The following is a 16,142-nucleotide window of genomic DNA, read 5'->3' as shown; positions in this document are numbered from 1 at the left end:
TCATAAGCCTTCTCAATGTCAAAGAATATTGATACATGATGCTATTGTTTGAGAAAGGCTTCTCTGATTGACGTTTCAATTCTTATCAGGTGGTCCAATGTGGAGCACTGTCATTGGAACCCATGCTGGGTGGGCAAGAGGTGGTTGTTTGGTTCAAGGAACCAAACAAGACAAGCATTAACCATCTTCTCTATGATCTTACAGAGACACCTCGTCAAAGCAGCTGGATGGTACTTTGAAGGAATCTTGGGTTCTTTCCCAGGCTTAGAGAAAAATAGGACAATAGCCTGGCACCAGGCACCAGGACAAACATTCTCCTACCAGATCTGGTTAAAAACAATCAGAAGAATAGCAAGAGAAGCAGAAGATAGATGGTGCAGCATTTCATAGTGTACATCAACAGGTCCAACCGACGTACTGCCAGACTGAAAGGCCAGTTTGAGTTCTACCAGTGTTAAGTGACAATTATAGTCATAGAAACAATCAGCTCGAAAGAAAAGGGGTGATCGCTCTGTCCGAGTCTTGATGGCTGAGAAGGTGGAGGAAGAATCAGAAGTTCCAAATACCTGGCAAAAGTTTTCACCTAGGGTATTGGCGATGCTCCAGGTGTCAGCTACTTCCTCAGCATCAGAGAGCAAGATGGAGAGAGGAACAGAATTATATTGCCCACTGATCTTTCGATTCCTGTCCCATATGACTTTGGAACTGGTGGTAGAAGATATGCCAGTTGTGAACTTAATCCAAGATAACTTTTAGCTTTGGCATCTTATCCACTGAGAGCATGTGCACTCTGGAAAGCAATGTGGTTCAAGAGTGTGGGATATCTATGGAAAGTATCCAAGGCTCATTTTTGAGCCTTCTGTGCCATGTGGCAGGCAGGATTCCACCATGGACAAAGATATAGTGAAAAATGTGTCGAGGTTTTAGGAATACATTGAGCAGCTGCTTGTAAAATACAGACAGTTACTGCTGCCACACAGTCATCTATTGATGGCTTGCAGATGATGGCAGGATCAAGTTCTGTGAGAGCAGTGAAAGAGGGCCAGTTTAATCCAGCTTCCACCAAGGCATGCGGGTCAGATTGCATCAACCACAGCCTCATGGATTATTGCCAACCCTCCATGTAAAATGATTGAATAAGGAAGGGGAGCAAATTGAGACATCAATAGCAGTAAAGGACTGACTAAGTGCATGAAAATGAGTAAAAGAACCAGTATTGAAAAGAGTAAGGTTGTGACCAGAGAGCAAACGCTCTACAAAGCGACCACTCCTATCAATATCAGCACTTCCCCAGAGGAGATGATGTCCATTAAAGTCAGAAATGTTTCCTGTAAGGAAAGACATACAGGATGGTAGGAAGAAATTAGTGTTTTGATGTCATCCAGATTAGAACGTAAACCTTGACAGCTCCATTGTATCAAGGTGGCCATTTTTATTTATGTGTTCAGCAAATTGGGTGGAAAACCCTTCTGTTTATGACCATGTCTTTTTTCCTTACTATCCTTATTCAAGGGAGGTTTATCAACCTTCATGGATCCTTCCCTGGGTCAATTGGGCAAGTCTTTGCTGTTGGAAGAGGATTCTAGTAACTAAGGACATGAAAAAATGATCATTTTGCATCTTGGGATGGGAGAAGATGTATCCAAGGAAATGCCTCTATCCACCAACCAGAGGATGTGAATCTTGGGGTTTGTTAGAATGTATATAAGGGACAGCAACTTTCAAGCCTCAGGATAAGTAATGTTATGAATCATTTTCAAATGCTACACCTCTTTTTCTCCTAACCATTTAGGGCAAGAACAAAAGTAGGATAGGTGAGAGCCATTGTAATTGATGCAATGAGGGTCAGTTTCACACTCACTGGCATTGTGGTCCTTGCAACTGCAACAAGCACATGTCAAGAAACCATGACATGACATCTTTGAGTGACCAAACTGCTGACACTGGAAACATCAGAGAGAGTTTGGAATGTATGGCCATACCATGCAATTAAGATAACCTGCCTTGATGGTGGCAGGTGGACGTGGTGATGTAAATGTCAGAATGAGAATACTGGTTGGCATTGTAATTCCATCTTTGTAAGTACAGATACACTTCAATGCAGAAACTCCTTGGGTGGAGAAACCAGCGAGAATCTCCGACTCAGAGATGTTCTTCAAATTCCTCTCAACAATAACTCCTCATGATGAATTCAAAGTAGCATGAGGTGTAACCTCAATAGGTATATCCTCAATTGCCTTTGAATGTAAGAGGAGTTCACTGTGTTGAGATGTGGATGTTTCTACCAATATGTCACAAGATCAAAGCTTCTTTACTGACTCTGGAGAGCTAGTAAGTCCCTCCAATCCCTTCTGAATTTGCCCTAAAGGTTTATCTGAAAAAGAATGTAGGATAAGAAAATGATGTACAACAGATGTTACAGATGTTGGAGATTGCTGCTCAGAACCTTCAATATGTGGTCATTTACCTATGGACTGTTTTCTCACCATTTTATTTAAGTTTTTATTTGGAGGATCCATAATAAAAAAAAGGGAAATTTTGGTGCCTACTGACTCCACCCCACCATGGTGCCTTACAAGGGGAAGCACTACAGTGCCAAACAAGGACACTGCAGCAATGCCAGAGTTTCCTGAGCCCTATACCCAAACACCAGCATCAGATACAATGTCCACAACACCTGTCGAGAACATCCAACACTGGTACTTGGTTGACCCTAGCCCAACCGGACCAGCCAACTGACCCAAGGGGGCAACCCCAAGGCTTCCCATCTACAGGAATTCAAGGCCAAAGAAGTGTGTTAGGGTTGGACCCCTCAACCACCAGGATCCTCTCCTCCCCTTCACGGGTCACCACACACGGCAAACACGTGGGTGGATGTTTAGATTCCAGAGGAGGTAAACTGAAAGAACAGAACCTTCCCAAGGAGGTCCCCTCACATCATACAGGAATTCACACCTCGGGTTATATCAGAAAGTAAGTTCTTAAATTTGATAGTGGTCTATAATGAAATGAATGATACTGTGGTACTTGGAAATGTATAATCTAAAACCTACAAGTGCACTGTTTAGTATGCAAAAGTTTTCACAGATCTTCAGATTTATGTTTTTGGAGTACACAGGGACATCCATATACTGGAAATCTGTTTCCATGCAATACTAAACTTTCTCATCTGACAGCTGTGCAAGGTCAAGGAACTTATTCCACCTGGATATTTTTGGGTTTCCTATTGAAAATTATTAGATTTAGATTTCACCTTGTACTCTGACAGTGTTGCCATGTTTGGAACTCATCTTTATTTTCACCAGTTAGATGGCCAATAATGTAGGTAGAATGCAGTTCATTCTAAATTACACTCTGAGAGGGATAACACAATTGTTTTTTGTTTATATTATACTCTCATAATCTAAAACAGACATCTAAACAATAGATAGAAAAATAAAACATCTTTCTCTATTTTAAAAGAGTTATCCAGTATTATGTGCTTTCTTCTTTATAGCTTGTCCTATTTTATAAATAAATATTTATTACACTTAACAGTGTGTTTAATCAAGTAAAACTTTCAGTTTTAATACCTTGATACACATCCTGAATGCACTTACTGTTATTTGTAGTTACTATTCAGATTGTAAATCAGTAAACCTTAAAATGCACAAATTGCTCATAAGCAGACACTATAAAAAAGTTTTTATTACTTTTCATTATTTTATCTAATCTAACCTTACCTAAACTAAAATATTTCTAATTTTTACCATACCTAAAATATATTTTCAATAGGTACTTATCACTCTCACATAAGCTATTGTCATTCAGCATTGCTCTGCATATACAAGAAAATTTTTACGTCACTTACCATGAGCTCCCACATACCTTACATTCAACTGATTCAAATGCATCTCATGTGAAAATAATCATGCAACAACCCTTCACCAAAAAGAGTGCAATACACTCTTCTGATGCACATGATTCCCTCTGTTTGATTCTACCCAACTATCACTTTGATTTTTTTTAGTTTTGGCAAAAAATGAAAGCATCAGTTTTCAGCAGGGAGGAAGGGTGGGAAGTGTGACAGGGGATAAGTACCTATAGGAAATACAATTTCAGTACAAAATTATAACTTCAAAAAGTACATTACCTCCTCTCCCACAAACAGTTAGAATGCCATACTGAACCGTGGTGAGACCAATGTAAGGGTAGAAAGTATCCTTCAAAAGTGTCTAAAAAACACCATAAAAGAGTAAATCCTTGCAAATAGGAGGTCATACATGGGAGACTACACCACTGTTGTACCAGGTATATACTCTTTGCCCAGTGTAGAAAGAGGTGTCAAAGACATGGGAATAAATTGGAAAGAATGCATCAAAGATGGAGATAACATTGGTTCTATAGGGATCCCAACCACATGATATTGGAATCTCAATTTCCTGGAATATGTAAGGATGTACCTCAGGGGTAGTGTGGCTTGGGCACTACAGACCATACATGACAAGTAAACTGTATCCTAAACCCAGGTTAACCAGTATCAACACTTGGATAGGATGAGGATCATATCATTGGCAAGTCAACTACAATCTAAAATCCTGCTACCAGGATTAGACATTGTGGTGAGGTAAGATGAAGATCATACTGTCAGTAAATCAACTACAACTCATAACCAGGTAAAGGAAACAACATCTATGTAGGAGCAGTAAATTGTATCATACTGGCAACAAATCAACTACAATCCAAAACCCAGTCACATGGTGGGGGTACAAAAGATGATCACACAGATTTCACCTTAAGCCACCAGACCAGAGGGGATCTTGTATCCACCACCTATGAACAGAACACATTCTAGTAATGTGATAAATTGATTGACTGATTCAGGAACCTGACTTTCAGCATCATAGAGACACTTTTGTAACGTAAACTATCTCACTCAAAACCAAGTTGATAGACATCAGGCATTAATATCTTCAGTATAATAAAACTGAGGGATAGCACAAGAGGAAGAACTGTGTTAATCTGCAAGTACATTCATTGTGACCCCAACATGAATGGAGGAACAAAAGTAGAATTGAATGAGAAAACAGTGACACTTGTAACATGTGCATGTGGAATTATGTTCATTGGGTCATCTTGAAATCCAAAACCAAGCTACTGGGAACTGACATCCACATGAGATAGGATGAGCAATCTTACTCAAAATAATGAACTTCAATTTTGAAGGTTCACTTCAATTATACATGGTGGAGGACATGTTGTCATCTATACCAGCATAGCACCAGTCCTACTCTCAACTGAATGGTTGTATCATTATATGCAAGTTTTGTCATTATCACAGTTTGAGATTATAAAGTGAAAAAGGATTTCCATACTCTACTAGAAGAAAAGAAAAGAGGAAGAACTGCAATGTAGAGTCAGCAGGAACAACATCTGAGTCAGTGCTATAGGTGACCATGAAAACTCTGTTTCAAAATGTAGCTTACATATTACTTCTTTAATTTAAGGAATGGCAAGGATGGGTAGCTATTCCCTGCTACTTTACTCGTGAAGTTCCTGTGCCAGTAGTTTCAAGCAAGCAGAGATACGAATAAAGCAAATATATTGCAAGGATAAACCTACAAGCAATCTTGTGGAATACACCATCTCAACAGTGTCCTTCTAGTGGCTATAGAAATTATAATTGTTAAGTCATCATGGCTTTACAATGCAGATTTCAGTAGTTAAAGTATACCTTGACAAATACTATTCACCAAAGAATGGGGTTCATAAAGAAAAAGTGAACATACCCCTTAAAAAATAAGAGGTTTATTATGAATACAAAAACGTATCTTATCTAGGTACAGCCTCAGTGAAGAGTGAAAGATGGCAACAAATATATGATGGTATCCTTAAAAGAAAGAAACAGCTACTCAAAAAAGAGAATGGGAAATAAATATATGAAGTACAGTCCTAGTGCTTGAAAAACAAAGTACCTCCAATGGATGATAGGGATGATATGTAGAAGAAAATGAAAATTTATTATCAGAATAAAAATGTCAGAAACTGATGATGGGAAAGAGTTAAGGAATAAAAAACCAAGCAAATCACAACCCAAACCAACTGGGTTAGAAAAGAAGGGAAATGTAAATCACATACAAAGGAGTGGTGTAAGGGAATGAAACCATAGAAAATGGATTCAACAGAAATAACCATTGAAAGAAATCGAACAATCTCAGCATGTACTGGAAAGAGAAGTTCATCTAGATTTGATCAAGCATAATGGTAGAAGATGGCAAGAAGTCAAAAGAATATACATCAGACCCCAAAATGTAGGTTAATAAAATCAATCAGGAACAAAAAAGAACAAGTCGAGACAAAACAGATGAAAAAAACAAATCCATGCCTACTAGGAAGGATCAATCAAAAAGACTTGAGCAAGAGTGACATGGATGAACAAATATTTTGAAAAAAAAAGATTGATGGAACCAGAAAAAATTAAAGTTATAAACTGGATTTAATCCTATCTGAATATGACGACAATCAGGGCACATGGATGATGAACCAGAGACCAAAAACAAATGAGGTAACTTGAAATTGATAAAGCATTTGAATCCTTAAAAAGAAAACTGGATGACAGAACAATCACCCCTTGGAAGAAAGTGTGTCTGGTCTATAAAGTCAATCACCAATGAGGACAAGAGCACTTGGAGCACAGCACTACAGTAGGCATATTCAAAAACAGAGATCCACTTCTACTAAAAAGATAAGAGTGAGTGTCCACCATTGTCAAAATAAGTATCAGAAAAGAGAAAAATTTAGAAGAGGGGAGGAAGCAGTAAATCCAACACTGTGGGTGAACAACCACTAACACATACAGTTGAAGAGGGAAGAATGAAAGTTAAGAGGGAAATCCAAAAAACCCCTAGCAATAAACACTAGATCATGCAATATCTGAAAAATTTCAAATGTGCTACACGTAAAAGGTTTGGTTTGTTTTGAATATGGCGCAGAACTACATCAGGGCTATCTGTATTAACCATCCCTAAATTAACAGTTAAAACTAGAGAGAAGACAGCTGGTCAGTATCACACACTACCAGCTCTTAAGCTACTGTTTTACCAACCAAGTACTGGAAGAGCGAGCATCTTTGGTTACACATGGATTGAACATGCAGATTGTGAGTCAAGCACCTTAACCATCTGACTATGCTGGACCAGATTCACAGAGTGATGTACTATGATCTAATCCAAATTTCCCAATGCATTAGAACCTTTCTAGCAGCAAGACAGAGAATGAACTGTAATGACTTCAATAACAGAAAACTCAATCAAATACAATGGTCCCAACAGAGAAGAGGGGTTTAAGAACACTCCTCCAAAAGATTAGAATGTTAGGTATAGAACAGAAAAATTTTATGTAACTACCAAGCTTAATGTAGAAGGAGTAGGTAAATATGTTAAAATTACCCTCATATGGAAGAATCTAACCAAAGCTAGACATCCAGTTAATGGTGTTGGTAAAATACCTCAAAATGTAAAAGTCCAATAAAATAAAAAACAACTGACAAAACTAAACAAGTGTCAAGAGTGAAGTCAGGAACAGTTACTGAATCATAGGGTAAAAAAGAAATTAAGATAGCATTCTGTGAAATGGAAAATAAGAACGTGTACCATGGACATTCTCTGTCCAACAGAAATAGCCCACATATATTTGATCAAAGACAACATATTAAAATGGGGATGATCCAAGACATGAATGAGGCAGGACCAATTAATCCAGAACTCCAATCAGCATTAAGCACACATGACAAATTGAGGAACAAGTAGGTTGGTTGGGTGGTTATTTTGAATTTCATGCAAAGCTACATAAGGGCTGTCTGCACTAGCTGTCCCTAACTTAGCAATGTAAGACTAGAGGGAAGGCAGCTCGTCATCACCACCCACCACCAACTCTTGGGCTACTCTTTTATCAATGAATAGTGGAAGTGACCATCACATTATAATGCCCCCATGGCTGAAAGAGCAAGCATGTTTGGTGCAATGGGGGTTTGAACCCACAACCCTTGGACTATGAATAAAGTGCTTTAACCACCTAGACATGCTGGGCCCAACATGTAGGTAGGACAGATAAAGGATAGAAAAGTGCTGGATGTGTAAAATGAATAACAGTGGCAGTGTTTCATTCTGAAACAAAAGAGCAAGCAAGAAAAAAAAAACTGTTTAAGACTAGCTCCAAAATATAAACTGGTGAGAAAAAGAACTGTTCATAGGTCCCAATAGAAAAGGATGGTAAATGGTAGTGTCCCACATTAAATTCTGTATTTTTCAGAGAGGTAGTAAATAAATCAGAGAAAAAGAAAGATCTGCAGAACAACTGTTACAATTCTCACACCAGGGACGATTGATAATTTTTAAGTACTTCCTTATCAAATTAAGAACTTAAAAATTATATAGTATTAAAATTTTGTTCACTAATAATAATAAAACAATAAAATTAAATTTAGAATGAATCTCTCTGAAAGGTGATGACACTATGACCTATGTGTAGTAGCAATAGTCTTACCTCTATCTTTAATTCTACATAGCAAAATTCCATTTTGTTAAACTTATTCTCAATCATCATTGCACAGATATTACCAAATTCTAGTAAGTAGATACATCTCTTGTTTTCTTAAGTGCACACACACACATACCACCACAACCACCAAATATTTTGGACCCAGCATAAGTTCAAGTTAGTCTCATAACTTGAAAGTATGAAGAATGAAGCTTTTTAGAAGAATTTTTCATCAACTAAAAGGACAGAAAAAAAAACATTTGTATTATTTACGCAGAACCTTTCACCAGAAATTTTATACTATACAATGGTAAACTAAAACCTAGAACAGCAAAGAACACATTATTGTCACACAGACTAATACTAACTGATAAATGAATATCTTTACAAAAAGGTTTTAGTATCACATAACAGTTCATTTATATGATATAATTACCCAAATTCTCTTTTTCAACTGTAAATATACTTGTGAGTACTTCATAAGCCCTAATTACAGTAAAAGCATCAGATTAGAAAAAAATGTTTTCTGTCTGAATACAAATACAGCATGGATAAGTTGGAGCAAAAATGTTATCCAACTTTTACAGAAATACCTACTTGGATTATTAAAATGTGTAAGTAAGAGTTCCAAGTCTTTTCAACAATTTATTTCTTCATTAAATGACCACCCCAATCATTCAGACTTATTCCTTACTTCAACTGTTGTGCCTTTTTTCCCCTAACTTTTTATAAACAACTGTTTGTACTTGGAAAAAAGCTTATTCACAGTTTAGATACTCTATAAGTGACACTAACTACTTGATTAATAATGATCTCCTCTGATGCTGTGATAGAGTGAAAATGCATACCACCTTTACAATTAGTGGTCAATAACTTGTGCTATTAAAAGTATATCTTGTATTTAAAGTGTCTGATTCAACTATTTAGAACTACTACTTTTCGTATGTCATTTCCTTAACCTGTAGAATCCTTTGAATAAAGATCAATATATTTTTTGGTGAAACTATAATTTCTATCTGTTATTTTTTTCTACCCTAACACTAAATGTAGCAGAATCATTAATGTACATTAAAATAAAAAATTGAAAATTATTTCTTTTCTTCTAGAATAGCTACAAATTGTAACACAAAATTACAATTATTTATTCTAACATCCTCAGCTTCTTATCTTTTCTTATCTGCTTGCTTTTAATTTTACTGTTTTAATACTATACTCTGAATGCTCTCTTGAGAAAAAGCAATAAATCATACCTAGATGTTTCCAGTACAGCTTAGAGTAAACAAATAATCATATTACGCTGAGCTAAAACCTTGAGATTTTTTCTGGCCTCATCATCAAAGATATTGTCACCTAACCTAGAAAGTTTCTAATTTTCATATTTTAGTTAGTTTTCTTTAAATAAAACTTATGCACAAAAAGCACTGAGGTCACTATTTACTTGAAGGCTATGTTTCAGTAACCTGTCTGAAATTCATGTAGCTTTTCATATATGAAATTTATAACATAAAAATAATATAAAACACAAGAGCAGAATATCCAAAAACAACTAAATTTAAATGACATTTTAACTAAGCAATATGTTTAAAAACCTATCAGCTGCTCAACATTGATCACACAATATGCATTTGAAGCCAACTATCTACTTATGCACAAAAAATCATCTTAAAAAACAAAAAACAATCTTGAAGAAAAAAAATGCTCTATTGATTAAAATATATACATAAAATAATACTATGTGGTATAGATAAGTTTCTTGAAAGTTATAAGTTTGGTTTGACAAATATATTGATACCTCAGGAAACTGAGAGTGCAGAAGATTTAAATATTCTATTTAGGGCCCTCATTAACAACCTACAGTTTCAATTTGATTTATTAACTCTTAAAATCATATAAAAGAAAAACAATTCTATAAAGGAAAATTTAAAGTGAAAATGTGCATGTGTCACAGGTAGATGGAGATCCCAATTTATTTGAATATTTCCTTTTGAAATTGAGAAAATAGAACTTAGCTAATATAAACATTTGAATTATAAACTATGTTTTGATGCCAAGCTTACTGGCATACATTAGTAATAAGATGGCTTATGTACTTGACATAACCCTGTAAAAAGATCATTACATGTGTGCTACATTCTAGCCACATGTTGGGTAAATGATAAAATTTGGTAAAGCACAAAAATGGTGAGTGACAAAATTATATGTTGCACTGGGTGCCATCAAACATTCATGCAACAATGCAAGTAAGTTATAAAATACCAGTTTGTGTTGTCATTGAAATTGCTTTTAACACAATAAGTATTAAAAATATACATGTAAAAACAGCTGGTTTGGATTGAGAAAATTTTTAACATATATATTTTTCTCTACAAGTGGGTTTCCTTGTCATCACAAATCACTAAATATTAAACATGTTAAAAAACAAAGAGCTGAACACTTTCAGAAACCTTTAGACAGTGAAGATCTCATTTGTATGGAATCAGTTTTGGTAGTTCCTCCTTTGAGCCACTTGAGAATTGGAGTACTAACTGGAAAAATATTTACATCTGTGGCCATGGTGAGGGTTTTCCACCTATAAAAAAAAAACACCTGATAAATAATATTTTGTCACAAATTAATGCTCTGGAGGGCATTTCAAACTCTAAACTCTAAAGGGTGTCAGCTAATCAATATTAATGTGTGTGTGTGTGTGTTTCAAATCAAATTATGGTAATAAAAATGGATTATATGTTAGATGTATACTGGTCACAAAAAGTATACTTTATAAAATACAAAGAAAGGGGCAATATAATAAGTGATTTTACTTCACGAAACAGATCAGTTACATCACATGTAAAGTCATGACATATTCTATCAATTTTATAGTTAGAAGAAATGTTTAGTTACAGTAACAATGTTTAACTTGGCCTAGAAAGAGCAACAAACATTAGCTTGTAACATAAACTTTCCAATATATACTGTAATTAAAAAAGATTTACACAATTTTACATTAAATTTATCACTTTATATTCTCCGAAATATCATGTTTGCACAAGCAAAGAAAGAAATACATGAATGTTTTGTAAATCTGATGTACTCCTACAACTCTGACTATGGTTTTCAGTTACTTTCATTCAACTTGAAACTTTGTCATTAATGGGCAAATTGGAATACAAACAAATCTCTTAATATTATACACACTGCCCTTACCTAATCCAATCTGTCAAGTATACTTCTGACAATTCCAATGCCAAACATCCAAGCACAAAACTTTAAATAAACTAATCTCGGCTACAGAAAATTCAGATTAACACAAGTATTACTAGTATATGGCTATATGAAATAATGAGAAATGGCCGTGGTGACATGAGTTGGTGACCCACATGCATTACCATGGACACTCTGTGCAATTGTAGGCATAAAACATTGCAACGTCAGTGAAGCAGAAATTATGAATTCTCCTCTGTTTCTGAGACCAGATAACAAAAATGTCTATCAATGCATTCAAGCAAGGCTGTAATGTTAACTTAGCTGGGAAGGAACTTCAATAAACAGTAGCTACATCTTTGATAAATGACAAATTTGTACAAGTTCTACCGTGTGAGTATTGCTTCTAAGGAATTTCAATTTCTAGGTTGGTTTGAAAACAAACTCCACGTAAACTAAAGTAGTGTAGATATAAACAATCAGTAATGAGAAAGTTTTACAAAAATCATACATCATTTCAAGAAGTACCTTTGAATAGCACTTTCAAACCAAGGTGAATATTTCAACATGCATGTATGAGAATTTCAACAGCCTTACAGTCTGCATCAATATAAGAGCTTCAACTTCAATATATGATATTAATTATAATTCAATAAACAACAGATTCTAAAAGGTTCTCTCTAAATCATTAAAGAATGCATGGTCAAAATATTTTAATGATGTTTTGACAACATTGGCCTCTTAATAAAAGTGTTATGGAAATAATACATGATACAAATAAATTAAATTAGCAACAAAAGATTCTTTCTTAATGTATTGCAAGGTTGACCAAAGAACAAATAGAATACTTGGTTGTTTTTTTTTATTTAAGACACACAGAATTTATTACACACAATATGTTACTCACAAAAATAGAGACAATTACTTTTTTTAAAGTTACAAAATAATTTACACTAAATGTATACTTCCTATTTGTATTTTATTTAGAGCAAATGCAGTTATATGGCACAACTCCCAAAAAATTAAACATTAACAAAAAGAGAGTAACAAAGCAGTAATCAAAACAGAAATAACAATAATAACATTAAACAAAGTAGGGACAAGAAATATAAGTATTTTAAAAGAAGCAATATTTCAAAAGACAATTTGTTACAAAATAAGTTGCAAAAATCTTAAAGGGGTTAAAAATAAAGTGTGCATTAAAGAAACTACAGAAGTTAAAGATACTTATGGGGAAAAAAAAAAAAGATTTATCCAGGGAACAGATAAATGTATTAAGGAAAAATGATAGGAAGATTAAATCTGAATTCTCAGATACCTCGTCACCTATTTCATGCAACAAAATATCCAAATAGGATAAAGCAGCTTATTCCAGAAGTTGCACAAAAAAAAAAATCATCAGATATATGTGCTCCCCACTCATGTCCAAAAGAGGCATCACATCTTTGGGCAATAATATGGTTCACCATCAGAAAAGACAACTGTTTTTATCTATTGCATCTTCCATGTTACAATAATCTTCCCTAACTAAAAATACACAGTCCTATAAATAACCAAGCTTAGAAGTTCTCTTCACTAATTTTCTACTTTTAAGAACAAACCTCTTATTTAAAACTGAGTAAAAAATATATGATATGTTTGCACATCACACTTTTCTTCTCCCTTTTATTTTCTGCTAATCTGGCCATCTCTAACTTCAAAAACTTAAAACCAATTAAAATTTAACTTAGACATATATCATTCAAATTAATTTTCTCTTACCCCATTAAAGTGCCTGTCCAACAATACATGATAACAAAATAACAAATATGAATTTATTAAGCATTATTAATCCAAAGGATTACAGAACAATTTAAACATAAAATAAATATGATGAAATTAGCAGATATAATAAAACTCTTTACATTAAACAACAGTATTAAAAAAATTGAAATTAAAGACACTATACAACAATAATGAAAAAACCAATTGGAATATAGTATGTGAATGTTCAAAAATAAAAGCAACACATGATTGAGCAAAAATGTATAATGCACATTCTTTACAACAGTACACAAACACATCAAAACAAACTCTACTAGCCCAATACATATTTGCATATAATGAAGTAGCAAAACAATCATGTAAACAAAAGCAATTAATAATATATATTCACACAATCTATAATTAGAATAGCTCACCTACTGGATCCTAAATAGAATGCCTTTCAATATAGTGCTAAATTTATAGTGTATTGTGATGATCCAGAAATGGATCTTTTGGACCCTCAGAAGTGTCTTTCATTCTCTGCTAGCTCATCTCAACTGTGAGGAACTATTTTATGTCTCAGCAGCTTGTCATCCTCCCAGAGGTTAAAAAACTCAGGCCTCTATCCCTTTGGCTGCTCGTTTTTCAGAGCGATGTTTTTGAATCTAAACCTCATGATGTGCAAGTTGTTTCAATATTTTGGTTAGGGTGCATATTGTGGTTCTACCTTCTTTTATGGCAAATTCTTGTCTATAGGAAGCTACTCGTTGCTGTTAAGCCAGCAAGATAGAGGCTCCCTCACTAATATCAGAATCCACAGCTGCTGTCATGGAGATTGAAGGTTAGAACATTGCTAATATCCAATAAGCATATTACTTTCACAGGTTTTCCTGACATTTTAACCCTTTTTCCCTGCATAATTTCAGTTTAAGGAAAGCCCTTCTCAACTGAAAGATGTAATGATCAGCACAGAAATAAAAAGCACGGGTAATGTCATTTCTGCTTTTCCATAGTGTAACCTTGTCATAGGCACTTACACACTGAGCCATGGTCCTCAGGTGTTGCTAAAACCTCAGGTTTCATTTCTGATGATGGCCTTATTGGTTTGGTAGAGACTGGTCATTAGAAAGACTAACCCAGTAAATGTCTCTAGCTCAGATCTGTCTCTTTTTTGTGTGTGTGTGTGATCTCAGGGAAGGCAAGGCTCGTGACATTTAGATTGGTGAGTTTCAAAACTTCAGGGAGAGCCCAATAGCAGCTCCAATGAATATTCAGACATTCTCAAGGTTGCTCAATAAGTTGGTTATTTTTCTAAATTCACTGCCATTTTTTGTTTTGCTTTAAACAGAAAACACAGTCTATTTCCAGTTGGAAAGAAATAGGGGTAAGAGGGTAAAATTCGGTACTTATACAAGTAACTAAAACTAGTTCAGGCACAGCATGCATCATAATTGCATCTTGTTTGCATATACTAAGAACATGTTCAGAAAACTGTACATTGAAAAACATTCACTCAGAACCAAATAAAATATTAAGCGCACCAAGTTCAAGTTTGACATGGTTCCTGCTGCTTGCAAATTTCCCTTCAGACCAGGTAACTCAATCTACTCATAAGAAATTCAGTTTGGTACAAATTAAGAGTTCTTAACTACCACTAGCATAAGTAGAGGCAACAGAAAAACACAAAAGCTTGAAAACTTGGCATGGAAGACTGTAGTAGAGGCCTAAGTCCAATTCATAACCAAGTGGAGAAAAACTGTCAAAACAAACATTGTCTCAAACAAGTTCAGCAGTTTCAGAAGGAAGATGAGAGGCAGCAGGAGAAGTTTAAGCAGATTTTAGTATCCTCAAAAACAAAATTAATTATAAGAAATAAGAAATAAAATTCATTACAAAAACTCAAAAGTTGTTGTATTGTACAAATAACTAAGTGTATATGGAAAAAAAAGTAAATGGTATTTGTTGACAAAACTATATATTTAACCTAATTTACACTTTACCAGTAAGATGAATGACAGTTTAGCCTAAAATTAAAAAGATACATGGTAGGCCTAAACTAATGTTGTAATACAAAATGAAATCATTAAACATTTATTAAAAAAACCCTAACCTTTAATTAAAAAAAATAGGTACAGATCTATGTAAATATATGTTAATGAAACCAAAGAACTACAAATAATATTAATATCAATATATTCAAAAGGCTATAAAAGTACAATAGTTTGTCTGTCCAAAGTTAATAGCACCAAATGTGTGATCCAACAAACTCAAAGCCCAACAAAGGGCAACTCATATTAGAGCCAATCTAACAATGCATTAAAACTGACAAATCTTCAGTCCAGTACCACCATCTGAAGCCAAGTTAATTGGGTGAAAGTAAATGAAAACATAAACTTTGATGAAACCAAAGAAATAAGGAGCAATAAATGTAACTTATTACTTAACACTCCTACAAAAAGACGTTTCTAGTCCTGATTTCTCCAAGCCCGTTCCCCTGGCTGTGGTTTCGCTAGATAGTAGATAGGAACAGTGGGAATCTCGTTAATCCATTCCTTAATGGATTTAAATAGCAATTTCATTTAAATACAAAATTATTAGCCTAATATTAATAACTTTTCAAGTTGCTCTGGGACCTATTAGGCCCCACTTTTCGTAGGAGTGTTAAAACAGGTAAACTGAAGGAGATAAAAACAGAA

At 34.6% G+C, this 16,142-nt stretch overlaps 1 protein-coding gene across 1 annotated transcript in view; it reads right to left on the bottom strand.

The window, feature by feature from the left end:
• Nucleotides 1-16,142, bottom strand: part of PolG2 (DNA polymerase subunit gamma-2, mitochondrial) — a 96,812-nt gene that overhangs the window by 79,102 nt on the left and 1,568 nt on the right. Inside the window, exon 2 of the mRNA XM_076449234.1 lies at nucleotides 10,962-11,086. Within this exon, the coding sequence (XP_076305349.1) occupies nucleotides 10,962-11,086 (125 nt within the window). The remainder of the gene's footprint in view (nucleotides 1-10,961; nucleotides 11,087-16,142) is intronic.

Source organism: Tachypleus tridentatus, chromosome 8, assembly GCF_004210375.1.
Source record: "Tachypleus tridentatus isolate NWPU-2018 chromosome 8, ASM421037v1, whole genome shotgun sequence".
In the NCBI taxonomy this organism is placed as follows: domain Eukaryota; kingdom Metazoa; phylum Arthropoda; class Merostomata; order Xiphosura; family Limulidae; genus Tachypleus; species Tachypleus tridentatus.
Note: the sequence above shows the minus strand (reverse complement) of the source record. Positions and strands in the feature narration are given on the sequence as shown.